The sequence below is a fragment of the Perognathus longimembris genome, chromosome 17 (assembly GCF_023159225.1).
Source record: "Perognathus longimembris pacificus isolate PPM17 chromosome 17, ASM2315922v1, whole genome shotgun sequence".
Taxonomy (NCBI): domain Eukaryota; kingdom Metazoa; phylum Chordata; class Mammalia; order Rodentia; family Heteromyidae; genus Perognathus; species Perognathus longimembris.
The window spans coordinates 36,669,029-36,690,114 of record NC_063177.1 but is presented as its reverse complement, the minus strand read 5'-3'; the positions used below and the strand labels follow the sequence as shown (position 1 = coordinate 36,690,114).

General features: G+C 50.0%; 1 protein-coding gene and 2 non-coding genes across 3 annotated transcripts in view; 1 reads left to right on the top strand and 2 right to left on the bottom strand.

Moving 5' to 3' along the window:
* Lasp1 (LIM and SH3 protein 1) overlaps positions 1-11,507 on the bottom strand; it is a 37,137-nt gene extending 25,630 nt beyond the window's left edge. The window contains exons 1-2 of the mRNA XM_048365418.1: positions 11,298-11,507; positions 4,178-4,272 (exon numbers count right to left, since the gene is read on the bottom strand). Coding sequence (XP_048221375.1) covers positions 4,178-4,272; positions 11,298-11,366 — 164 coding nt within the window. The 5' untranslated portion in view covers positions 11,367-11,507. The remainder of the gene's footprint in view (positions 1-4,177; positions 4,273-11,297) is intronic.
* Positions 11,508-12,253: 746 nt separating this feature from the next.
* On the top strand, positions 12,254-12,325 carry Trnac-gca. The gene has a single exon. It is a non-coding gene; the product is annotated as a tRNA-Cys (tRNA).
* A 1,643-nt stretch (positions 12,326-13,968) lies between these two features.
* Trnac-gca lies at positions 13,969-14,040 on the bottom strand. Its single transcript has one exon. It is a non-coding gene; the product is annotated as a tRNA-Cys (tRNA).
* Positions 14,041-21,086: the final 7,046 nt, after the last annotated feature.

Genomic DNA, 21,086 nt, shown 5'->3' with positions numbered 1-21,086 from the left:
TCTTAAATTTTTTTATTTTTTTATGCCAGTCCTAGGGCTTGAACTTGGGGCCTGGGCACTGTCCCTGAGCTTTTTGGCTCAAGGCTAGCACTTTACCACTTGAGCCACAGCGCCACTCTGACTTTTTTTTAAAATGATTTATTGAGATAAGAGCTTCACAGATTTTCCCTGCCCCAGCTGGCTAGCTTCAAATCCCAATCCTCAGATCTCAGCCTCCTGAGTACCTAGGATTACAGGCGTGAGCCACTGGTCCACAGCTTGGCAATACTTTTAACGATAAATGAGTCTGTCAAGCTGAGTTGAACATAAAATGTCTGGGCCTTTCTTCATCTTAAAAAAAAAAAAATGGGTGTGGGGGCTAGAAATGTGGCTTAGAAGTAGAGTGCTTGCCTAGCATGCATGAAGCCCTGGGTTCGATTCCTCAGCATCACATGAACAGAAAAAGCCAGAAGTGGTGCTGTGGCTGAAGTGGCAGAGTGCTAGCCTTGAGCAAAAAGAAGCCAGGGACAGTGCTTAGGTCCTGAGTGCAGGCCCCAGGGCAGGCAAAATAATAATAATAATAATAATAATAATAATAATAATAATAATAATAATAAATGGGTGTGATAAGAAGGCAAAGTGATCCCCAAGGTTTCTTGCAGCCTTGACATCTAAGTATAGAGATTTGGAGACAAAGAGGTAGTGGGAACAACCTGGAGGCTATATTTGGCCACTCTGGCTGCCAGATTTTGTCTGTATGGTCTTCCCCCAAATATTGTGCACATGCGCTCACGCATCCCTACTTCTATGCAGTAAGATGCAGAAAATTCTAGAGGCAGGAATACCCCAGGTCCCAGCCTGTCCCACCCCTTAAAAGTGTTAGTTAGGCTGAGATCTGAGGATTGCTGTTTGAACCCAGCCCAGGCAAACAAATGCACAAGACTCTTATCTCCAATTATCCAGAAAAATACCAGATTGGATGCATGGCTCAAGTGGTAGAGTGCCAGTTAAAAAACAAAAAGGCTCTGAACTTAAGCCTAAGTATCTTGCTGGAATCCAGTGACAAAGACCCCACCCCACTTCCCTAACACTGAGAGAAGGAGCAAGAATTCATAGTACCTTGCTCCCAAGAAGCAGGGCCATCTTCACCCTCCTCATCCCCTCACCCTATAGCTCAAGCAAATTGAAGAACCCCGATATTTGCAGAAAATGATGGGGAGGTGCAATGTAAGGTCTCCCTTTGCGTTCCCATGCCTTGCCCTTTCTCTGGCCTACAAAGCCAGGATCCCATTTACAGGCCCCCATCCCCACCTCCAACCTCACCCCAACTCCCAGTGCCCAGGGACCATTTGCATGGAGACAAAGAAATAGGTTTGTAAGAGTCAGGCCAAGGCTGGGAAAATCTAGTTTGCAAAACAAATAAGTGGGAGCATAAATATTTCTCCCCGCCCGCCTAAATCCTTCAAGAAAGAACTGATCACCAGCTTTTGGACTAATGTGCAAGCACTGGTGTGGCCTCTACCTGGCCACAAGCCATGCCAAAAGAGCTGCTGCCTGGCTGAGAAACAACAGCACGTTGAGCTGGCACACAACTGAGTGTGTATCTTGAGGACGCACCAGCCAAGTGTGTAACTGCACGTATGAGGCCCACCATGCAGGCAGCTGGCTGAGAGCTCTGTTCTGTGTTCACACCCCTGCCTCACTCCCAAACAAGTCTGATGCAAGGAGGGAAACAGAAGCCGCCTTTTTGCTGCTCATAGTCACTTTCCAGAACTTTCATCTCAGCCATAAGGCCCTAGGGAAAGACAGCTTCCTTCTCTCTTGTCCTCTTCTCCTGGCTGTCCTTGGGCTCAGGGACAGGTCAGGGACAGGCAGAGCATGGGAGAGCTCCTAACATACCAACCTCACACCCTCATGTATGGGGAGGGGGGCAAATTCTCCCAAAGTACAGGGCAGACACCACCAGTTAGTGAGAGCCCCGCTGAAGGTTTAGCCCAGTGGGGGGAAGGAAGGAGGGGATGCTGGGTAAGAAGAAAGCCAGGCCAGTAGCTGGACACAAAGAATGGCTAGGACAGGAATAGGGAAAATCTATACCCCAGAAATCCCAGGATTTGGAAACCTGAATAGCACTAAAGAATGACGCTAGAAGGGAATAACAGCAAACACTGGGTATGTGCCTGGCACACAGCAGGAACTCTGGCCTAGGGTCCTGGGTAGGGGAACAAACAGACAGACGACAGCAGACGGCATGCATCCCAGCCTGGCCAATGGACAGCTGGCCCAGCAGACAGCACAGACCTGCTGTGGGGACTGGAAGCCAGCAGGCAGCAAATGGGACTTCGATAAGGTATTGCCTGAGCTGCCTCAGTCTCCCAGTCTTCCCCCTTGCCCACGGTCCTTCTCAACACACATGCTGTGCCAGCGTTCAAAGGTATGGAAAGGAAAGGGCAAGAACCAATCTGCTTCTTGGCCTAGGTGCCAGAGAAAGTGACCAGGGAACCCTTGCCTCACAGGCTGGAGGAAGTGGCATCTACGAAGGAAGCTTTATCTTCTGCCTCTCCCAGCCTCACCCCTCCCTGCTCCTACCACTGATCTCTCCCAGAAGACAGGGAGGAAAGTAAGCTGCCCAAAGGCTGTCCATACAGGAAGCTGAGAGTCCCGCCTGAAGTGAGCCAGCAGCCAAGGGGTTAAGTTCTCTAGCTTCTTTCAACCCCACCCTACTCACCCCCCACCCCCAAAGAGGGAGGAAGTAGCAAAGAATCAGAGCTTGTGTGAGCCCTTAAGAATCCCAGGAATGTCCCATTTCCCTTGGGACTGGGAGGAGCTGGGGGGGTTAAGAGAGAACCAGCTGCAGGGTGGGGGACAGCAGAGCTGTGCTTCTTCCCCAACCCCAGGCAACCTGCCCAGTGGTCCAGTCCTTCAGTAGGGACAAGCTTCATGTTGCCTCTTGGGCTGGAGATTTTGTCAGGCATCAGTTTTCCAGCACCTGGCACAGGTTGGCACAGAGTAGCAGCCAGACAGTAAGTGTCTAATGAAATTCAAGCCCTCAAGGAGATGGGGCCCAAGGTATTGGGAGGAGACTGGCAGTAGGCTACACAGATACAGACAGCTAGCTACAAACCCCTTTTAGACAAGTCCTCAGTTTCCATTCCTGGGTGAACTTCATCTGCTAAGAGGCTCCTGACTGAGAATTCAAAACCAGTTGTCTAGGGCTGGGAATGTGGCCTAGTGATAGAGTGCCTGCCTAGCATGCAAGAAACCCTGGGTTCGACTCCTCAGTACCATATGAACAGAAAAGGCCAAAAGTGGCACTGTAGAATGCTAGCTTTGAGCAAAAAGAAGCCAGGTACAGTGCTCAGGCCCTGAGTTCAAGCCTCAGGACTGGCAAAAAAAAAGACGTCACATACCTTAGGCATGTAATAAATTATGTATTCTTTTTCTTGAAGAAAAAATACAATAGACCCAAATTGGATCCTAAGTTTATATTGGAATACTGACATTGCCACCTAACTTGCAAGAAGTCGCTTGACCCTCTGAAGCTCCATCTAGCAGGTGGCTGTGTGGTTTGGCCTGTGAGCGTGGGTCTGACATTGTCTTTGCACTAGCTATTTATGAAGTGACCTTAAAGATGAAAGGCTGTCACACTGAAACTGCAGAAGAAGGGATGGGTACTGTCCCTCCCAAGCAGGAAACAATGGTTCTTTACCCCAATCTCGGCCTCTAGCTGACTAGGCTACAAAGAACAGAGCCTAGAAGGGCACTGGTGACTCATGCCTGTCATCTTAGCTACTCCCAAGGCTGAGATCTGAGGACTGCAGCTCCAAGCCAGGAAAGTCTCTGAGACTCATCTCCCTTTAACTAGCAAAAAAAAAAAAAAAAAAAAAAGCCAGAAGTGGAGCTGTGGCTCAGCTGGCCAAGTGCTAGCCTTGAAGCAAACAAACTGAGGGACAGTGCCCAGACCCTGAGTCCAATCATCAAGTACTGGCAGAAAAAAAAAATTAAATACATAAATAACAAAATGGGGATAATAAGAGCCCTTGTTTCTCTCTTATGCTGCAAAGGCACAATGTGATTACAATGTATCAAGGGGTGGATGAGCTGGCAATTTCACCTTGTGGTTATCAGAACAGAGGGAAGACTGAAGGAGCCCACCCAAGCGCCTGCCCCTCCAGCCCCTGCCCGCCCCTGCCAGACTCACGCATTGCAGTAGGGCTTCTTCTCATAGCCCTTGTAGTTCTTCATGTTCAGTGTCATCTTGCAGGTCTCGCAATGGAAGCATGCTTTATGCCAGAACTGGGTAGAGACAGAAGAAAGACACCCATCAGACACCAGGACTTCAGGCAGGGGCTCTCCACCCTAGTCCTACACCCCCAGCTGGGGGGACAACATAAAATCACCCCTGGGGAGCAGGGGGGCATCTCAGTAGCCAATCATGTTCCTTTCTCCATTCCCCACCAGGTAATCCCTTGAGCTCCTGATAGAGGGGGAAGAAAGACCTGAAGGTGAGTGGAAAGGAACTCAGTCACAATGGTGACAGAAGTGCCCAAGAGGTCAGTTCTACCTCCCCAAACCACAGCCTGGCTCATCAGAGATGGAGAGACCTCATTGCTTATGCATAGCGGCACTCTGGTTGCTAAGAAGCAGCGAGGAACGGAAGGGGCAGCTCCACCCGCCTCAAGGCCTAAAGGAGAGGAACAGGTCCCAGACTCCAGGCCCAGAACCAGGTACTCCAAGCCCCGGTGCCATCTGCACCCCTTCCTCTGAGGCTCCAGCTCTGATGCCTGCCATGTCCTATAGGACATCCCCCCCCCCCATCCAGAAGAGCAAGGTTGAGTATCACAGCTCTGTGCACCACACCCATAAGCCCTCTCTCCCTCCTAGCTCTCCCCTTCCCTTGCCCTGAGGATGACAGGGGAGAGATACTGAAGAGCTGCACTGCACAGCCTTGCTAGTGGGCTCCGCCCAAGGACATCAAAGCTCTACTCTGCTAGCTCTATGACCTTGGGCAGCTCCCGGGCCTGGCACCACCTCTGTTTGTGAAATGTATACAGTGATACTTATCCTTCCTGGAATGGTGGAGGAGTCATGGGAAATCACCTGCAAAGCCTTCATGCAACACAGCACCTGGCACCTCACAGAACCCACAGTTAGGCGCTGTGAACCTCAGACTAGCGGCAGGCAGGGGTGGGGGTGGGGATGTAGCCAGGCCTTCACGGTGCCCAATCATAGCGCCAATCTCCACTGCCTATATGTGGGCGACTGAGCGACAGGTAAGACCCAGCAAACCCAGAGAGATATGGCTGGAATGGAGCCCCCAGGACCAATCTAGGGTGAGACTGAAGAGGACAGAGAAGGCAATGAGGGAAAGAGAAACAGAACCATGTAAGTGACTCCATCCCTGAGAAATGTCGATGAGGAGATATAAATTCACCCCTGGTGGAGAAGGATGAGAGTCTCAGATCAGCACCCACCAGGGCTCAGCTGCCAGGATTCCAGAAACCAGACTGTCAGGGTCGTCTGCCCCAGTCCCACATTCCAGCAGTGAGAGAGACACACAGGAGATTGCCACAAGCCAGGGAAGAAGCCAGAGAGACTTTTAAAGGTGCTGAGGCACAGAGCTGGTTCCTGGCCATCCACCGAGGAATTCCCCCAAAGCAGTTTGTATTTCCCAAGCCACAGGTGCTACTGAGACACTTGCAGGAAGGAGGAAACCAATGATAGGAAGGTGAGAAGCTTAGACTCAACCTCTCCAACTCCAGCCCATTCAACAAGAGACCATCAGGGTAGTCACGAGTAATCGCCCTCTAATGGGGCACTTTCCCTTCCTATCTGGGAGACACAAAGGAGAATCAAATGTACGAACATTAAGTCATGATGGGAGAACCACTCTTTGGGAAGAAGGCCAGCTGGAAGTCTGGAAGTAAAGGGAGTAGCTGCTGGGTTTGCCCAACCACCCCCCAACCGGGGCCTACCCCAGAAACACAGTCCCACTTCTCCCCCACGAGGTGTTTAATCCCAACGCTGGTACATAAAACCCAAACAGGGTGGTCTCTCCCCTCACAGGTCCCCAAAGTGACATCTCGACTCCCTGCTCAGTGACTGTCAGTGACTGGGAGGCACTGGCAGGCTGCCCCAGCACTGTCACCACCCACCCAGTCTGCTGGCCTCTGCCTGCTCAGCTGCACAGGCCCCAGGCTGGGCCCCCGCCTCCCCTGCCCCCGCAGGGGCCTGCCAGGAAAAACATTCTCCGGAATCCAGACCATGACCCACTTTCACACACACATAGGCAGGGATAACACACTGTCCTCAGGCTGGGGACCTCCAAGGCTGCCTCCTGATTGAGTTCGGAGGAGACAAGGACGAGAGATAGAGACACCCCTACCTACTACTCTCACAGAGGGCCAGGCTTCCCCCCACCACCCTGGAACCAAGCCCCATGGAGAAGTTGGGCAGAGTATATACACTGACCAGAACAGGGCGTTCAAGGCCAGTACCCAACCCACGGGCTCCACAAGGCCTCTCTAGGCCGCCATTTGTGAGGAAGGGGAGCCACAATACCAGAGTTTATTTCTAGCAGAAGTTACGCGTGCCCGCGTGTGCACACGCACACACACACGCACACGCACACGCACAAACTCCATCCCCAGAGATTCTTGGCCTTCAGCTAGATAAATCAGAGGCTGGGGGCGGGGAGTGTTGGTCACCTGTCCCTTTCCATGAGGCTCAGGAGCAAAATAATGGAAACAAGAATGGACTAAGGGAGAGAGCGAGGGAAGAGGTGACATTGTCCAAAAATAAATGTACTCTTTACCTGACTTATGTATGTAACCCTTCTGTACATCACCTTTCTAATAACAACTTTAAAGAATGGACTAAGGACCTGCAGGGTAACTATTGAACTTGATCTCCCACCTGCAAAGCAGGGTTAGAACTGCTGTCTCCCGGAGCACTGTGGAAGGCAGTGAGCTGCAGCTTGATGCCTCTAGCTGCTGCATGTAAGGAAAGATGTTCCCAGGCTCAGTGGCTGAGCACCAGGAACCCAGGAAGAAAGAAACTCTGTCCTCTTCAAGGGAGGGACATGATCAGGGGAAAAAGATAGTCCTGTCTGCCTCCTTCCTCTGGCTCAGGAACCTTGTCCCAGAGCAAGAGTACTCCTGGTTGAAAGGTCCCAAGAAAGAATTCATGAAAGCACTCTTGGGACTGGAGGTACAGGAACCAAAGTACACCTTGAGACACAAGGCTCTCATCCTACAAAACGCTTGCCAAGTCCAAAGTGTCACTATTCACACACACCAGACAGCTCTGGATGTGGCATCTGGTGCCAGCGAGAGTTCGCTCAGCCAGATTCCAGATCCCAGACTCATCTCTGACCACTCTGGAAAACCCACTCAAATGCCAACTCTGGATAGGCAAGCAGGCTGGTTCAGGCAGAAGTCCTGCAAGCATCCTTCTTGTGTGGGCTGGGCATGGGCCGGAGCTCTGAAGGGAGGGGAGGGGGTCACTGTGCCTATACCTGGCACCTTACCCTCTGCACCCAGGTTCTCTGGGGTGGCTATGACTCAGGCTTAAAGCATGAGACCTCCTCCCTTCCTGTTGCCCAGGGTTATAGTTTTTCCCTCCTCCAGGGCAACACCAGCCCCACCCTGACCAGGTCACCTGACTGGTCACCAGCCTAGCTCAGCTGGCCACCTGAACTGCTGGCAGACACAGGAGATCATTATTATTTGAATGCTCCAACTTCAGGAGGCCTAACCCTCAGGACTCTGGGCCCAGAGCACTGGGTCAGATGGAATCAGGAAGGGGTGAAAACTAGTTCCAGCACTGATAAAGAATAGCTGCAAATCCACCAGATGAAAGAACTGTGAAGTCCAGCTCTGGCTACAAGTGGGGATGAGCCTGTCCCTGGTGTTCCTAACTTACAGGGGCAGTCCTGGCTGCTGTGGGTAATGATGTATGGATGAGTATGGTCACAGGGGATCGTAGGGTGTTCCAAACTCCACCAGGAAAACAGCACCACACTGCAAGGATTTGTCCCTTCCAAAGAAGAGCGGGTACTCAAAGAAGCTGAACCAGAGAGGCCTCACTAATGGGAGACTGCAGGGGAACAAACTAGCTGCAGAGCAATCTCTGAACACCCATGAAGGTCTCCTGTTTTCAGAAGTTGGGAGAAGCTAGTTCTCAGTGACTCACGCCTATAATCCTAGCTACTTAGGAAGCTGAGATCTGAGGATGGCGGTTCAAAGCCAGCCAGAGCAGAAAGTCAATGGGGCTTTTGTGTGTGTATGTGTGTGTATGAGTGACGGTCCTAGGCTTGAACCCAGGGCCTGAGTGCGCTACCTAAGTTTCTTTTTGCTCAAGGCTAGCACTCTACCACTTCCGTCTTTTTTGTTGTTGTTGTTGTTTTGTAGTCAGTTGTAGGGCATGAACTCTAGGCCTGGGTGCTGTCCCTGAGTTCTTCAGCTCAAGGCTAGTGTTCTACCACTTTGAGCCACAGCACCACTTCCGGTTTTCTGGTGGTTAATTAAAGAGCCTCATGGACTTTCCTGCCTGGGCTGGCTTCCAACCAAGATCCTCAGATCTCAGCCTCCTGAGTAGCTACAATTACAGGCACTCAACTGCTTCTGCCTTTTTCTGAGTAGTTTATTGGAGAGAAGCCTCGAACTTTCCTGCCAAGGCTAGTTTCAAGCCATAATCTTCAAATCTCAGCCCCCTAAGTAGCTAAAATTAGCAGCATGAGCCAGGGAGCACCGGCTTCTGAGACTGGATTCTCCAATTAACTACCCAAAAGCTGGAAGCCAAGTTGTGACTCAGGTGGGAGAGCATCAACCTTGAGGGAAAAAGTTAAGAAATGGTACTCCGGTCCTGAGTTCAAACCCCAGTACCAGCACACATGAATGCATACACACACAAGTTGGAAGAAGTCAGCAGAAGAGGGATGTGACAAGATTCTTGACAATGCAGGTCCCCAGATACCAAGTGGGTGCTCAGTAAATGCTTGCTGAATGACTGAGGTCACTTTGTTTCTCCCCCAGCTCCAATCCCAGAAATCCCCTGGGAAAACCAATTTCAACCTCATTCCTAAAGCACTGTCACCAGCAATACATATTTATCCATCATGCAGAGTGCACCGGTCCTATGGGTTAAAAGTGGGGTGGCCTTCGCTGATGGCAAGGTTACACCCACTCCACCTACACTTTGGGGAGATAAGACTCAGAGAGGTGGAAAGATTTTACTCCAAGGACACAGCTTGTGCTCGGGCCACATTACAGGCTATAAGCCATCGGGGACTGTAGTGAATCAGGCCAGTCTAAGCTGAGTCTCTACTATTGTAAATGGGAAGCCTTGGGAGCCTGGTTAGCAAGGGTGCCGGTGGACCTAAACCTTCCCCACTCCAAAAGAACCCCTGGGCACCCTCCAGGCCAGGCACTCAGGAGTCTGAGTGCCTGCACTTACTTCCTGGAGGAGTTGGGGAAGAACAGGATGGATACCTGGATATTCCAGGCTTCTAGCTTAGTGCACACGCACAAGGGTGAAGGGAATCAAGTCTCTGCAGGGCCACTCTCTATAGACTAAGACCCGCTGGGCAAGGATGCATAAATTCAAGGGGTTGTTTCTCCATCCAGGAACTCCAAGCTTAAGTTCTGCTCCCTAGAGGTATGCACAGTAATCTAGCGGGTCAGGACCCCCTTGGGTGCCCACCATACCTCTTCTCCCCCTGCCAAGTCAAGCCCCAAAAAAGCAGCCATGATCCCCCAAGAGCAAGTTCAAAAAGTGATTGAAAACCTCAAACTCCACCTCCTCACTGGGACTCAAGGGCCAAAGGTCACAGAGGAAGCAGGAACACTCAAAGGGAGAGAGAAAATAATCCAGTCAACTACCTGTGCCCACACAAAACCTGCACTCCTCTTTCATGCAGTCTCCCTCTCCTGCCAGTTCCAACAGAAAGTAAGGAATACTTAGTCCAGGAGCCAACCTGGGGTTAGAAGGTAAAAGGCAAAATGATGAGGGCTAAATAAAACTGAGGTTTCCCCGGCCCCTGCAGAGGAGGGGCACGGTGCCTTAGGGCCTTAAAGGGGAGCTTCCAGGACAGGATCCTACCCCCCAAACTCTATGGAAACACCCAGCTCTCTACACTCCCCCCACTCCACCACCAACGGTATAATGGCAACCAGATGAAGAAGTCCATCAAGGGCGGGGGGGGGGGGGATGGAGGGGGCTCCTAAGTGCCCCCCAGGGGACGGTGAATTTCCAGAAGGCCTCACTCCCCTTATCCCCCCCCTCAAAAAAAAAACAACTCCCCCTTTCCTCAGCTTCCCCACAACTCCGCCAACCCCACCCTCCATTGGAGAAACCTGCTTTGAAAAGTTAGCTCTTTGTTCTGTAAGACGGTTTATAGACCGAGCACAATTTCAAATCTCAAAGAAGCGGGGCCCACGGGGCCTACCCCCACCACCACCCCACTCCCCAACCACCCCACCCGGGCCCCAGCACCCGGCCCCGCCCGGCTCCGGCTGGGCTGCCCAGCGCCCGGACTTGGCTGGTCATTTGAGGTGGGGGTTGGGACTCTGGAGGAGGGCTACTGGTCCCCCCAAAACCACTGACCCACCGAGGAGGCCGCAGGTCGTTCAAAGAAGAAAAAAATAATAAAATGAGGAGGGGGTGAGGCCGTGGAGGCCTGAGCCTCCCCTCTCCAGACCCGACCCCCGGCGGCCGGCAGCCCCCACCCCAGCCCCAGCCCCCGGGCCCGGAAGCCCGGCCACCCGCAGCCGCCGGACCGGCGGGTTTCGCTGCCCCCCCCCACCCCCGGCCTCCGCCCCGCCCCCGCCGCCCCTTCCCCCCCCCCACCTCCGCCCCCAGCGCCCCGCGCTTCCGCCTACTTGGCGCTCGGCGCCGCGGGGAGAGGGAGCGGCCGTCTCCACTCGCACTCCGGGTCCTGGGGGGCGGGACTGCACCTCCAAACTACCCCCCCCGCCCGCCACACACGCCACCCGCCGGGCTTGCCCGTCCGCTCCCGTCCACCACCACCACCACCACCACCACCCCCAGCCCTGGGAGCACCGAGCCCACCCACCTTCCAACAGAGGCTGCCCACCCCGCCGCGCCCTGGATAGGTCCAGGCTTCCAGACCGGGGGCGGGGGGGGCTCTGTCCCCACAATCCAGGACACCTCCCCACCCGCTCTCCATCTTCCCTCCCGGGATCGCGGGGACCCGGCAGCCCCTCTTCTCTCTACACCCCCCCCCACCCTCCCCCGGCCGGCCCGAAACGAGAGCGCGGCTGGGCGATTGCCTAGACGGGTGTCCCGGTCCCGCCGCTCACCTTATCCAGGCAGTTCACCTTCTCCGTGGGGTACACGATCTTGCCGCACCGCGCGCAGTTGGGGTTCATGGTTGCAGGTAGAGGCTGGGGCGGGGACGCCCGAGCTGGCGCGCTTCTCCTTTCCCCGGGGGCGAGCTGGCGGGAGGCGGCTGCGACTGTGCAGACGGCGGCCACCGCGACTGGATCGGAGGAACTGGCCTCGGCCTCCGCCCGCCTTCCCCTTAATAAACACGGCGGGGAGGAGGGGCTGCACCGGGGCGGAGACGCGCCTCGGGCGCGGGCAGGGGCGCGCGCGGCGCGGCGCGCTCCCCGGGCGGCGCGGGGCTGCGCGGGGCTGCGCGGAGGCGCGTTCCGGGGAGGACGGCGCCGGGCCCCGGTGCCGGCGCCCGGGCTTTCCCAGCCCCGGGGTGCCCTTTGCCCAGGACGGTTCCGTCGTGGAGGGGACGGCCACGACTCCCTATCCGGACTAGTGGGAACTCCAGGGCCCCGGGGAACGGGTAGACCTCTCGCACCCATCGAGGGTGTGGTTGAAATCGCGTGGAATGCGCGCGAGTAGATTCACCAGACTCGGGGTACCTTGCCTTCTTCCTTTCGGTACCTGTCGTGGATCCGGGGACGGAACGCGAGCCCCCTCTGTCCGGCCCTCTCACACCACCACCACCCCTGTTAGCCCCCTTCTGGCCCCCGTCCTTTCCCACTTTTGGAGGACGGGAATCCCTTCCCGCCGGACTCGGACCTTCGGGACCCACCACCAGCCCCAGCGCCTTAGCGGCACAAGCTTTCCCCAGGTTCCTGGTATCCGCCACCATCTGCTTTCTGCTTGGTCCCCTTTCCTCTTTCATTTCCCCCCCCCCCCCCCCACACACACACACACAAACCCCGCCACCCCTACTCCAAGTAGCAACTGGAACGGTCTTATTGTCCAAATGAGCTTCCTCCTGACACCACAGCAGCACGGGGGTATAGCTCAGTGGTAGAGCATTTGACTGCAGATCAAGAGGTCCCTGGTTCAAATCCGGGTGCCCCCTTCCTGAGGTTTTGGTTTTCTCCCTGTCATTATTCTCGATTCCTATATTTTAACGTTCAATCCTAGGTTAAAACAAAATGAAAACGAAAATCGTCCCTTTCTCATAAAATATGAGGAAAGCTCAGAAAGAGCTTCGAAGAAAGCTTCCGACTTTCCTTTGTTCCCAAAAGAACAAGGTGTGTGTACACTACACAGCCAGGTGCAAAAGATGCCTTGTCCTCTTACTGGTGCCACTCAGGTGTGTCGGGCAGTTGGGGATCCTGGGTTCGGGGCACAGGATGACCCTGGTGGGGCAAAGGTCAAAAGAAGGAAACTTACAGACATGGCCCTTCACCACCTTCAACTTTCATTTTCCTTTTTGTGATATGAACGTGGATTGCTCCTGATACAGGATGAATGAACGCACAAGAACGTTCCGCCACCCAGTGCACATCCATCCACTCATTTGAATGTACATGAGATCACGTCCTGATGCAAAGTAATTTAAATTACTGCAGTGACTTTCAAATGAGCACACACCAGAATAACACACACACACACACACACACACACGAGACTCCAGTTTCTGATTCTATAGTCCTGGAGGGGGGGGGGTCCCACCTTGGGAATTGGTTTTTTGAATAATTTTCCAAGTGATGTTGAAGGCCAGGTGCCACACTTGGGAGTGTGCTACAAAGCCATCGGTTTCAAATCCTTAAGGGGACAGATATCTAAGGGGGGGTATGTGTGAAGGGAGAAGCAAGGGCATCCCCTTCAACTCAGTTTTGCCCAAAAAAAGGAAAAATAAAAGAGACAGGGAGAGGTATGCGCCTGTGTCAGGGGGCAGCTGCCATAGATATTTTAAACTTGGAATTTGATTGTGTCATCCTCGGGGACCCCAGGGGAATGAATGCTTGCCTGCATTTTTCCCCCAGTTCCCATTACTGTGAGTTACTGGGCTGGACAGGGAGATGGAAGGGAACTGCAATGCAAAACCCAGACTAAATGCCAACCCATGTTTATCCACTTCCCTGGGTGCCTAGCCTGACCTTGCACCTTAGTCTAGGCTATCAGACCACAGCCCAGCCCTTTGAGCTGATAGAAGAAAGGAAGTTGCTCCCATGTCCTCTTAAACTTGGAAAACCTATAAGTTTTCTGAACCCAGATTCATCCTCTATTGTGTCAGATTATAAACTAGGTTAAAAACAAATACTGCTTGGGGCCCTCATTGCTCCTAAGCTTTTTGCTCAAGGCTAACACTCTACCACTTGAGCCACAGAGCCACTTCCAGCTTGTTCTGAATAGTTCTTTTGGAACAAGAGTCTCAAAGACTATCAAGGACTATTGGCTTCAAACTGTGATCCTCAGATCTCAGCCTTCTATGTAGCTAAAATTACAGGTGTGAACCACCAGTGCCTGGCTTCTAATTTGATTTTTTTAACTCAAAACAAAACTGTAATTGACACTAAAGCAGTGAGCTCATGAATGATTTGTGAGAAGAGCTTAGTACACTCACTGTACAAATTGAGAGAACAAGTGAGCTTCTGGTCACATAGTTGTGGGAATACTCAAGAAAGGAGTAGTATCTTCAAAGTGTTTGCAAATCACTGGTAAGCTAGTTATCTTTGAGACCAGAATACCTGTGAAAAATGTAAATAGTAGGAAAGGGGGCACCCGGATTTGAACCGGGGACCTCTTGATCTGCAGTCAAATGCTCTACCACTGAGCTATACCCCCTCTGCCGGCAAAAGCTTGGTAAATTCTTTCCACATGGATTGCACATTTTCATACTGAAACTTGTTAATTTGTTCAAAATGATTACCTTTTTGCTAGACAATACTAAATGTTCCAATACAGTGGCAGATGTTTTTTTTAAAAATCTGAAAACATGTAAGTCCCAGAATTTTTGAGACTCAATTCATTATCTACAACCCCAAATACATTTTACTCCACATCCCAAAATAATCTCTTGCAAAACTTAACCCCTAGTCTCTTCTGAATACAAATATCAGAGAAAAGATGTCCCCACTAAGAGGCCTTCCTCTAGAACTGGCAAGTAGAAGGCCTAAATCACCACCTAGAATTATATTGGGAATACTTACAAGGAGTCAAGTGTGGACTCAGACTATGTAAAGAAGAAAAGAAACCCTGCACTATGAATGGACCTTGAAGATACATGAATGGACCTTGAAGAGACTATTATGCTAATTGAAATAAACCAGGCCAAGCCAAATGTGGCATGATTCCAATGATATAAGGTATCTAAAATACTTAAACTCACAGAATAGAAAGCCAATAACTGGGAGGAGAAAGAAACAGAGACTTGCTGATACATGCTGAGCTATCAGTTACACAAATAAATTCCTGCCACATAACTTTGTGCATATAGTTAACAACACTGTATAGTACGGTTAAAAAAAAAAAACTATTAAGGGAAGTGGCATTGTGACTCAAAGTGGTAGAGGGCTAGCCTTGAGCAAAATAGCTCAGGGATAACACCCAGGCCCCTAGTTCAAGCCTCACAACTGATTAAATAAATAAAATCTGTTAAGAAGGCTGATGGTATGACTCAGTGGTATAGCTTGCAATGTTTGATCCCCAGCACTATAACAACCAAAAAAAAATTTGGATTCAATTTTACTGATCTAAAAAATCAAGGTATTAACATGCCTGTAGGCAGGAATCTGCTTACTTGATGACCTTTTTCAGCTTCTAGAAGTTTTCTTTCATAACATCCTTTCTCCTACTCTCACCCCTTACACCTCCTCTCTTTTACAAGGACTGGTATAATGACTGTGAGCTGTAATCAAAGATAATCTCCCCTTCGCAAGATCTCTAACTTAATCACACCTGCAAAACCGCTTTGATGAAAAGTAACAGATTCACAAGAGGGTTTATAAGTCCTACCCCAAATGAGAAGAGCCAAGCTGGAGAGGACAGATTTCATGCTATAGATTGGATGGCTAAGGACAATACGAGAAAAATGATCATCAAAAAAGATTCTCAGAACCAAGCACCAATGGCTCACGCCTGTAATCCTAGCTACTCAGGAGACTGAGATCTGAGCATACCAGTTTGAAGCCAGCCTGAGCAGGCAAGCCTGTGAGAGTTATCTCCACTAACAAGAAAAAAAAAAAAAAAGACAGAAGTGGAGCTCTAAAGTGGTATAGTACTAGCCTTGAGCAAAAAGAAGCTCAGGGACAGAACCCAGGCCCTGAGTTCAAACCCCAGGACTGGCACAAGAAAAAAGAAAAAAGATTCTTTGCAGAGTGTGGCAAGGCATACCTATAATCCAGATAGGAGGGAGACCATAGGTAGGTAGGTAGGTGGATTCAAAGAGGTGATAACTGAAAAAGAAAAGGGCTAGGGATATAGCTGGAGTGGTAGGTCCTGAATTCACCCCTAGAGCTACCAAAATAAAGACTGCAGATTTGGTAAGAGTAAACTTTATGCCCTTAATCTCATTTAAATTATATGCTAGTCTCCCTACTGGAAAAGCTGGCACTTAGACCCTGAACTTCAAGTATTAGAGTCAAGAACCCTTCTACTGAGCTACACTCAGAACAGACATGTTTGATGGCGAGAGATCTAGGTTAGAAAGAATTCTGGGAGTTGTCAGTGTATAGATAATACTTGAAAGTAAATTATTTCAGAAGCTTACTGCATTCGTGGTTTTGAGAACCACTGTATGAATGTTATGAGTTTTCTTTTTAGTCCAGGACCTGGACTCAAACTCAGGACCATCCATTGGATGGCGCTCTACCACCTAAGCCAGGTCCCAATCTGAATGTTAGGATTTTTTTTTCTTTTTTTCTGCTCCTGGAGCTTTAATTCAGGGCCTGGGTGCTGTCCCCGAGTCTCTTTGTACTCAAGGCCAACACTCTACCACTTGAGCTACAGCGCCACCTCCAGCTTTTTCTGAGTGATTAACTGGCAATAAGACTCTCAGGGACTTCGATGCTCAGGCTGGCTTTGAATCGTGATCTTCAGATCTCAACCCCTGAGTAACTAAGATTACGGGCAGGAGCCACCCGCACCCCCGCTGAAAGTTAGGATTTTTAAAAGCCAGTTGGTTTCACATTACTAGCTTGAAATTGGCTAGTGGTAGAACGGTCTTTGTGCCATGGGAATTGGCAAGCCCAACAGGCCCTTCCAGTGTGGGTCAGAGTAGACATCTTTCTCCCACTCCCTTTGCAGTCTTCTCTTGGTTCTTCAGCTTCATCCCAGGAAATCTGACACAATTTGTCATATAATACCAAGCTACTATCAACCACTGGAGGCAACATCTGGATGGTACAAATCAGATCCCCCAGAGTCAGGTTTTAACCGTGTAATTGACTGCCTCTATTTTCTCCCAAAAGTAAGGAGTCAGCTCTCCAGCGGGCTGAAAGGGGATGGGGGAGGAAGGGAATACTTAGACCAGAGAAATCCTACTATGGTCATTTTGGAGAGTGAGAAAGTAAATCTATTTAGGCAGTGGTGTAAGGACGCTAGACAGAGCTTGGCTGATACAAACTTCTGTGCTTTTCTTCAATAGCATTCCAATGCTTGGGTGCAGGTTTGGTATAATCTGATAATTAAATTTACTTAGGCTGACTGTTTGCCAGGAAGAATCTGAACTAGGAACTATAACAAGTACTTCAGAGAATTTAAAAAAAAGCAACATGACCCCTACCCTCAAGAAAATTGGGCTTGGGGGCTGGGAATGTGACTTAGTGGTAGAGTGCTTGCCTAGCACGCATGAAGCCATAAGTTCGATTCCTTGGTACCACATAAACAGAGAAAGCCAGAAGTGACGCTGTGGCTCAAATGGCAGAGTGCTAGCCTGGAGCAAAAGAAGTTCAGGGACAGTGCCCAGGCCCTGAGTTCAAGCCCAGGACTGGAAAAAAGGAAGGAAGGGAGGAAGGGAGGGAAGGAGGGAGGGAGGGAGGGAGGGAAACAAAACTTAGACTTGGTGTGTTTGAAGAAATTGGATACATATTTCACACAAAACAACAACAACAAAACAACAACCCACAAACAATGATCATGAGGAGAGCCGCAGAACTTCTGAGACAGGTGGTTGATGAGAGAAATTAAAGTCATGGGCTTCCCATCTTCCTTACTTCCCTCCTTCCCTCTTTCCTTGTCTCCCTTTCTTAAGTAGTAAGAGAGCTGAGGCAAGAGGATAGAGACTTTGAGGCCATCCTGGGTTACATAAGGAGACTTTGTTTCAAAAGAATGATGATGATGATGATGATAACAATAAAGTTAGTTGCAAGAAAGAAAAAAATGTATAGGTGATCAAAGCTAAAAGAAAGAAACTTGATGTTTGAAGGATCCAGGGAAAAGGAAGTGCTTGACCATGCTGGAGAAAATGGAGACAGTGGGGGCCATCTGACCAGGAGCAGAAAGAATATTGGGAAGAACAAGGGAGCCACTTCCTCTAGCAAAGTAGTAAGCTGGGTATTCAATGCAGTTGAGGCTGAAGATGGGAAGGATGGAAACTAGACCTAAAGAATTATTGAAAGCTCTGCACTGGTGGCTCACACCTGTAATCCTAGCTAGACAGGAGGCTAAGATGTAAGACCTGAAGATCATGGCTCAGAGCCAGCCCAGGCAGGAAAGTCTGTGAGACTTTTATCTTCAATAAAAAAAACTACTAAAAAAAAAAAAAAAGCACGCCAGAAGTGGTACTGTGGCTCAAAGTGGTAGACCTGGTGCCAGCCTTGAGCAAAAGAGCTCAGAGACAATGTCTAGGCCCTGAGTCCAAGCCCCATGACCAAATAAATATATATATATAAGGTATATTATTTATACATATATATTCTTGAATACCAGTAGCAAGGGCTATAGTGATGAAGACAGGAATCCATCAGGAATGGATTAGAGTGGTCTCTTCCTCCTTACCCACCACCAGGTGCTTTTGTACTCTTCTCTTGGTTCTTTAGTATTATGCCAGTAGAACGAACAGTCTGTTTTCCTTAACTGTCCATCACTAAAGGCAACATCTGGTCAGTCAGAACTACATTTAATCTATAATCACCCCCACGTCCCAGCCCAGCAAAGGGGTTATAGCTCAGGGGAAGAACATTTGACTGTAGATCAAGAGGTCCATGGTTCAAATCCAGGTGCCCCCATAGTGTTCTTTTAAAGATAGATGGCATGTAGTGGAAATATCCAAGCAATGAAAACAAAGCAGAGAAAGTACGTCTTCACCATCTATGGTATGTCCTGGAACTCTGGAAAGGGATAACCCTTCCTTCTCATCTTCATATTCTATCCAAATTCAATACGCTGACATGCAAATAAATGGCTATACAGTGTGACAGCACCAAGAGCACCCTTTGTGTCAATGTTTCGCCAAGTGTGGTATGGAGCCCTCTCACACACAAAGTTTTCTTACAATAACTACACTATCCCCCCTCCCATAATCTCTTCTGCTTTCAGGGCTGGGAGCTGAAGCCAGAGAGGTAAGTGTTCCAGTAAGTGTGCCTAGACTGCTGACTTGCTCTTACTCTTTTGGGAGCATGCAGAAGGATAAGCATCCCAGAGATGACACAATACGTGACATCACAACAAGTTAGGTGCAGAAACATGAAAAACCTGTTATATTTCCTTAAGCCAGATGTTATAGATTTTCAAAGAAAAAGAAAAGTCACTCTCCTTACAGTATAATTGTTTGGAAATAATTATTTTTATTTTAAAATGTGAAGAGAGAGGGTAGGAATGTGGCTTAGTGGTACAGTGCTTGCCTAGCACACATGAAGCCTTGGGTTTGATTCCTCAGTACCACATAAACAGAAAAAGCCAGAAGTGGTGCTTTGGCTTAAGTGGTAGAGTGTCAGCCTTGAGAAAAAGAAGCTCAGGGACAGTGCCTAGGCCCAGAGTTCAAGCCCCAGGACTCCCCCCCCCAAAAAAAATGTGAAGGGGGAATATATGGGAGGGTGAGGACAATGGTAATTTAGGGTGAATATAATTGAAACAAATGTGTGGATATATGTATATATGCTATATATGTATGTATACATACATATGCCTGTACTAGGGATTTTCTCAAATACATGAAAACCCTCAAATATAGGATTAACATTTTTGGTGAATTTTTGTTTGCTCAGTGCTAGTGCTCTGCAATTCTGCACTTCCAAACGTTTTGCTACTTATTTGTCTGCCTGAGGTGATTCTGAGCTGCAATTCTAGGATATTAGCCTCTCCAATAGCTAGGGTTAGTATAGGTGTGAGCCACTGATGTCCTGGTAGTACTGGAATTTGAACTCAGGGCCTCACTGCTTGTTCAATTACCCACTACTGCTAGAGCCATACCTCCAGCCCTGACTTTTATTTTGTTTTCATTCCTAGTATTTGAACTAAGAGCCTGGGCACTGTTCCTGAGCTTCATTTGCTCTAGGCTAATGCTCTACCACTTGAGCCACAGCACCCCTTTGGGTTTTCTGATGGTTAATTGGAGATAAGTGTTTCACACTTTCCTGCTTGGGCTGGCTTCACACCACGATGCTCAGATCTCATCCTTCTGAGTAGCTAGGATTACATGAGCCATCAGTACTTGGCTTGACTATTTGATTCTTAATTGCAGTATCTCCTCACCGCCCCCCAGCAATGTTTTAAAAAGTATCTATTGGGGCTGGTGATATGGCCTAGTGGCAAGAGTCCCTGCCTCATATACATGAGGCCCTGGGTTTGATTCCCCAGCACCACATATACAGAAAATGGCCAGAAGTGGTGCTGTGGCTCATGTGGCAGAGTGCTAGCCTTGAGCAAAAGGAAGCCAAGGACAGTGCTCAGGCCCTGAGTCCAAGCCCCAGGACTGGCCAAAAAAAAAGTATCTATTGTTTAGGGTCCAATACCTGCCTCCAATACCTCCACCATGGCAGAATATAAACTCTCCAGGGGCACAAATGTTTATTTTTCTTTGTTCCCAGATGCAATCTGATATGTGCCCTGAACAGACTCTTATACGAAGTAGATGCTCAATATGTATATGAGTGCAGGCATCAGTAGAAGAAAGGAAATTGTGTGTGTGGGGGTGTGTGAAACTAAGGAGGGGTAAATGTTATGGTACCAACTTTCTCAATCGTGTCTCATCCTAATGAGACCATTTAGAACCCGCTTGACCCCCACCCCATACCCTCTGTTCCTTAGGAAATCCCCACATAAAACAAATTTGTTTTTTGGTGCCGGTTCTGGGGCTTGAACTCAGCGCCTGGGTGCCGTCCCTGAGCTCAGAGCTAGGGACTACTTGAGCCACAGATATACTTCCGGATTTCTTGGTGCCTAATTGGGGACAGAGCCTCACGGACTTCTTGCCTGGGCTGGCTTCGAACTGCCATCCTAAGATCTCAATCTCCCGAGTGGGTAGGATTACAGGCGCGAGGCACCGGCGCCCGGATTTGCTTTAGTTATTCTTCAGGCAAGGTCTGGCGTTCCGTTGGGCCGAGGCCGGCCTGAGGACGCGACCTTCCGACCTATGCACGGTGGCACGCACGGTTCACTGGTTGAGATGGGAGGTCTAGCTGTCTGCCCCAGTTGGCCTGGGGCTGCCATCCGCCCAATCTACACCTCTTCAGTAGCTGGCATTACATCCGTGGGCTGCCACACACCCGCTTGCCCCGCCACGTCCGAAAGGAGACGCCGAGACTCTCGCGTGCTTCCGCAAACCTCAACCTCTCGCGGTAGTCGACGCAGCGATCGCTCAAGACGACGTCCAGGACTCACTACGTCATAAGGCTGCGCCCCCGAGGGAAGGCGCGGATCATTGAACAGCTCTCTTTTCGGTCACGTGGCGA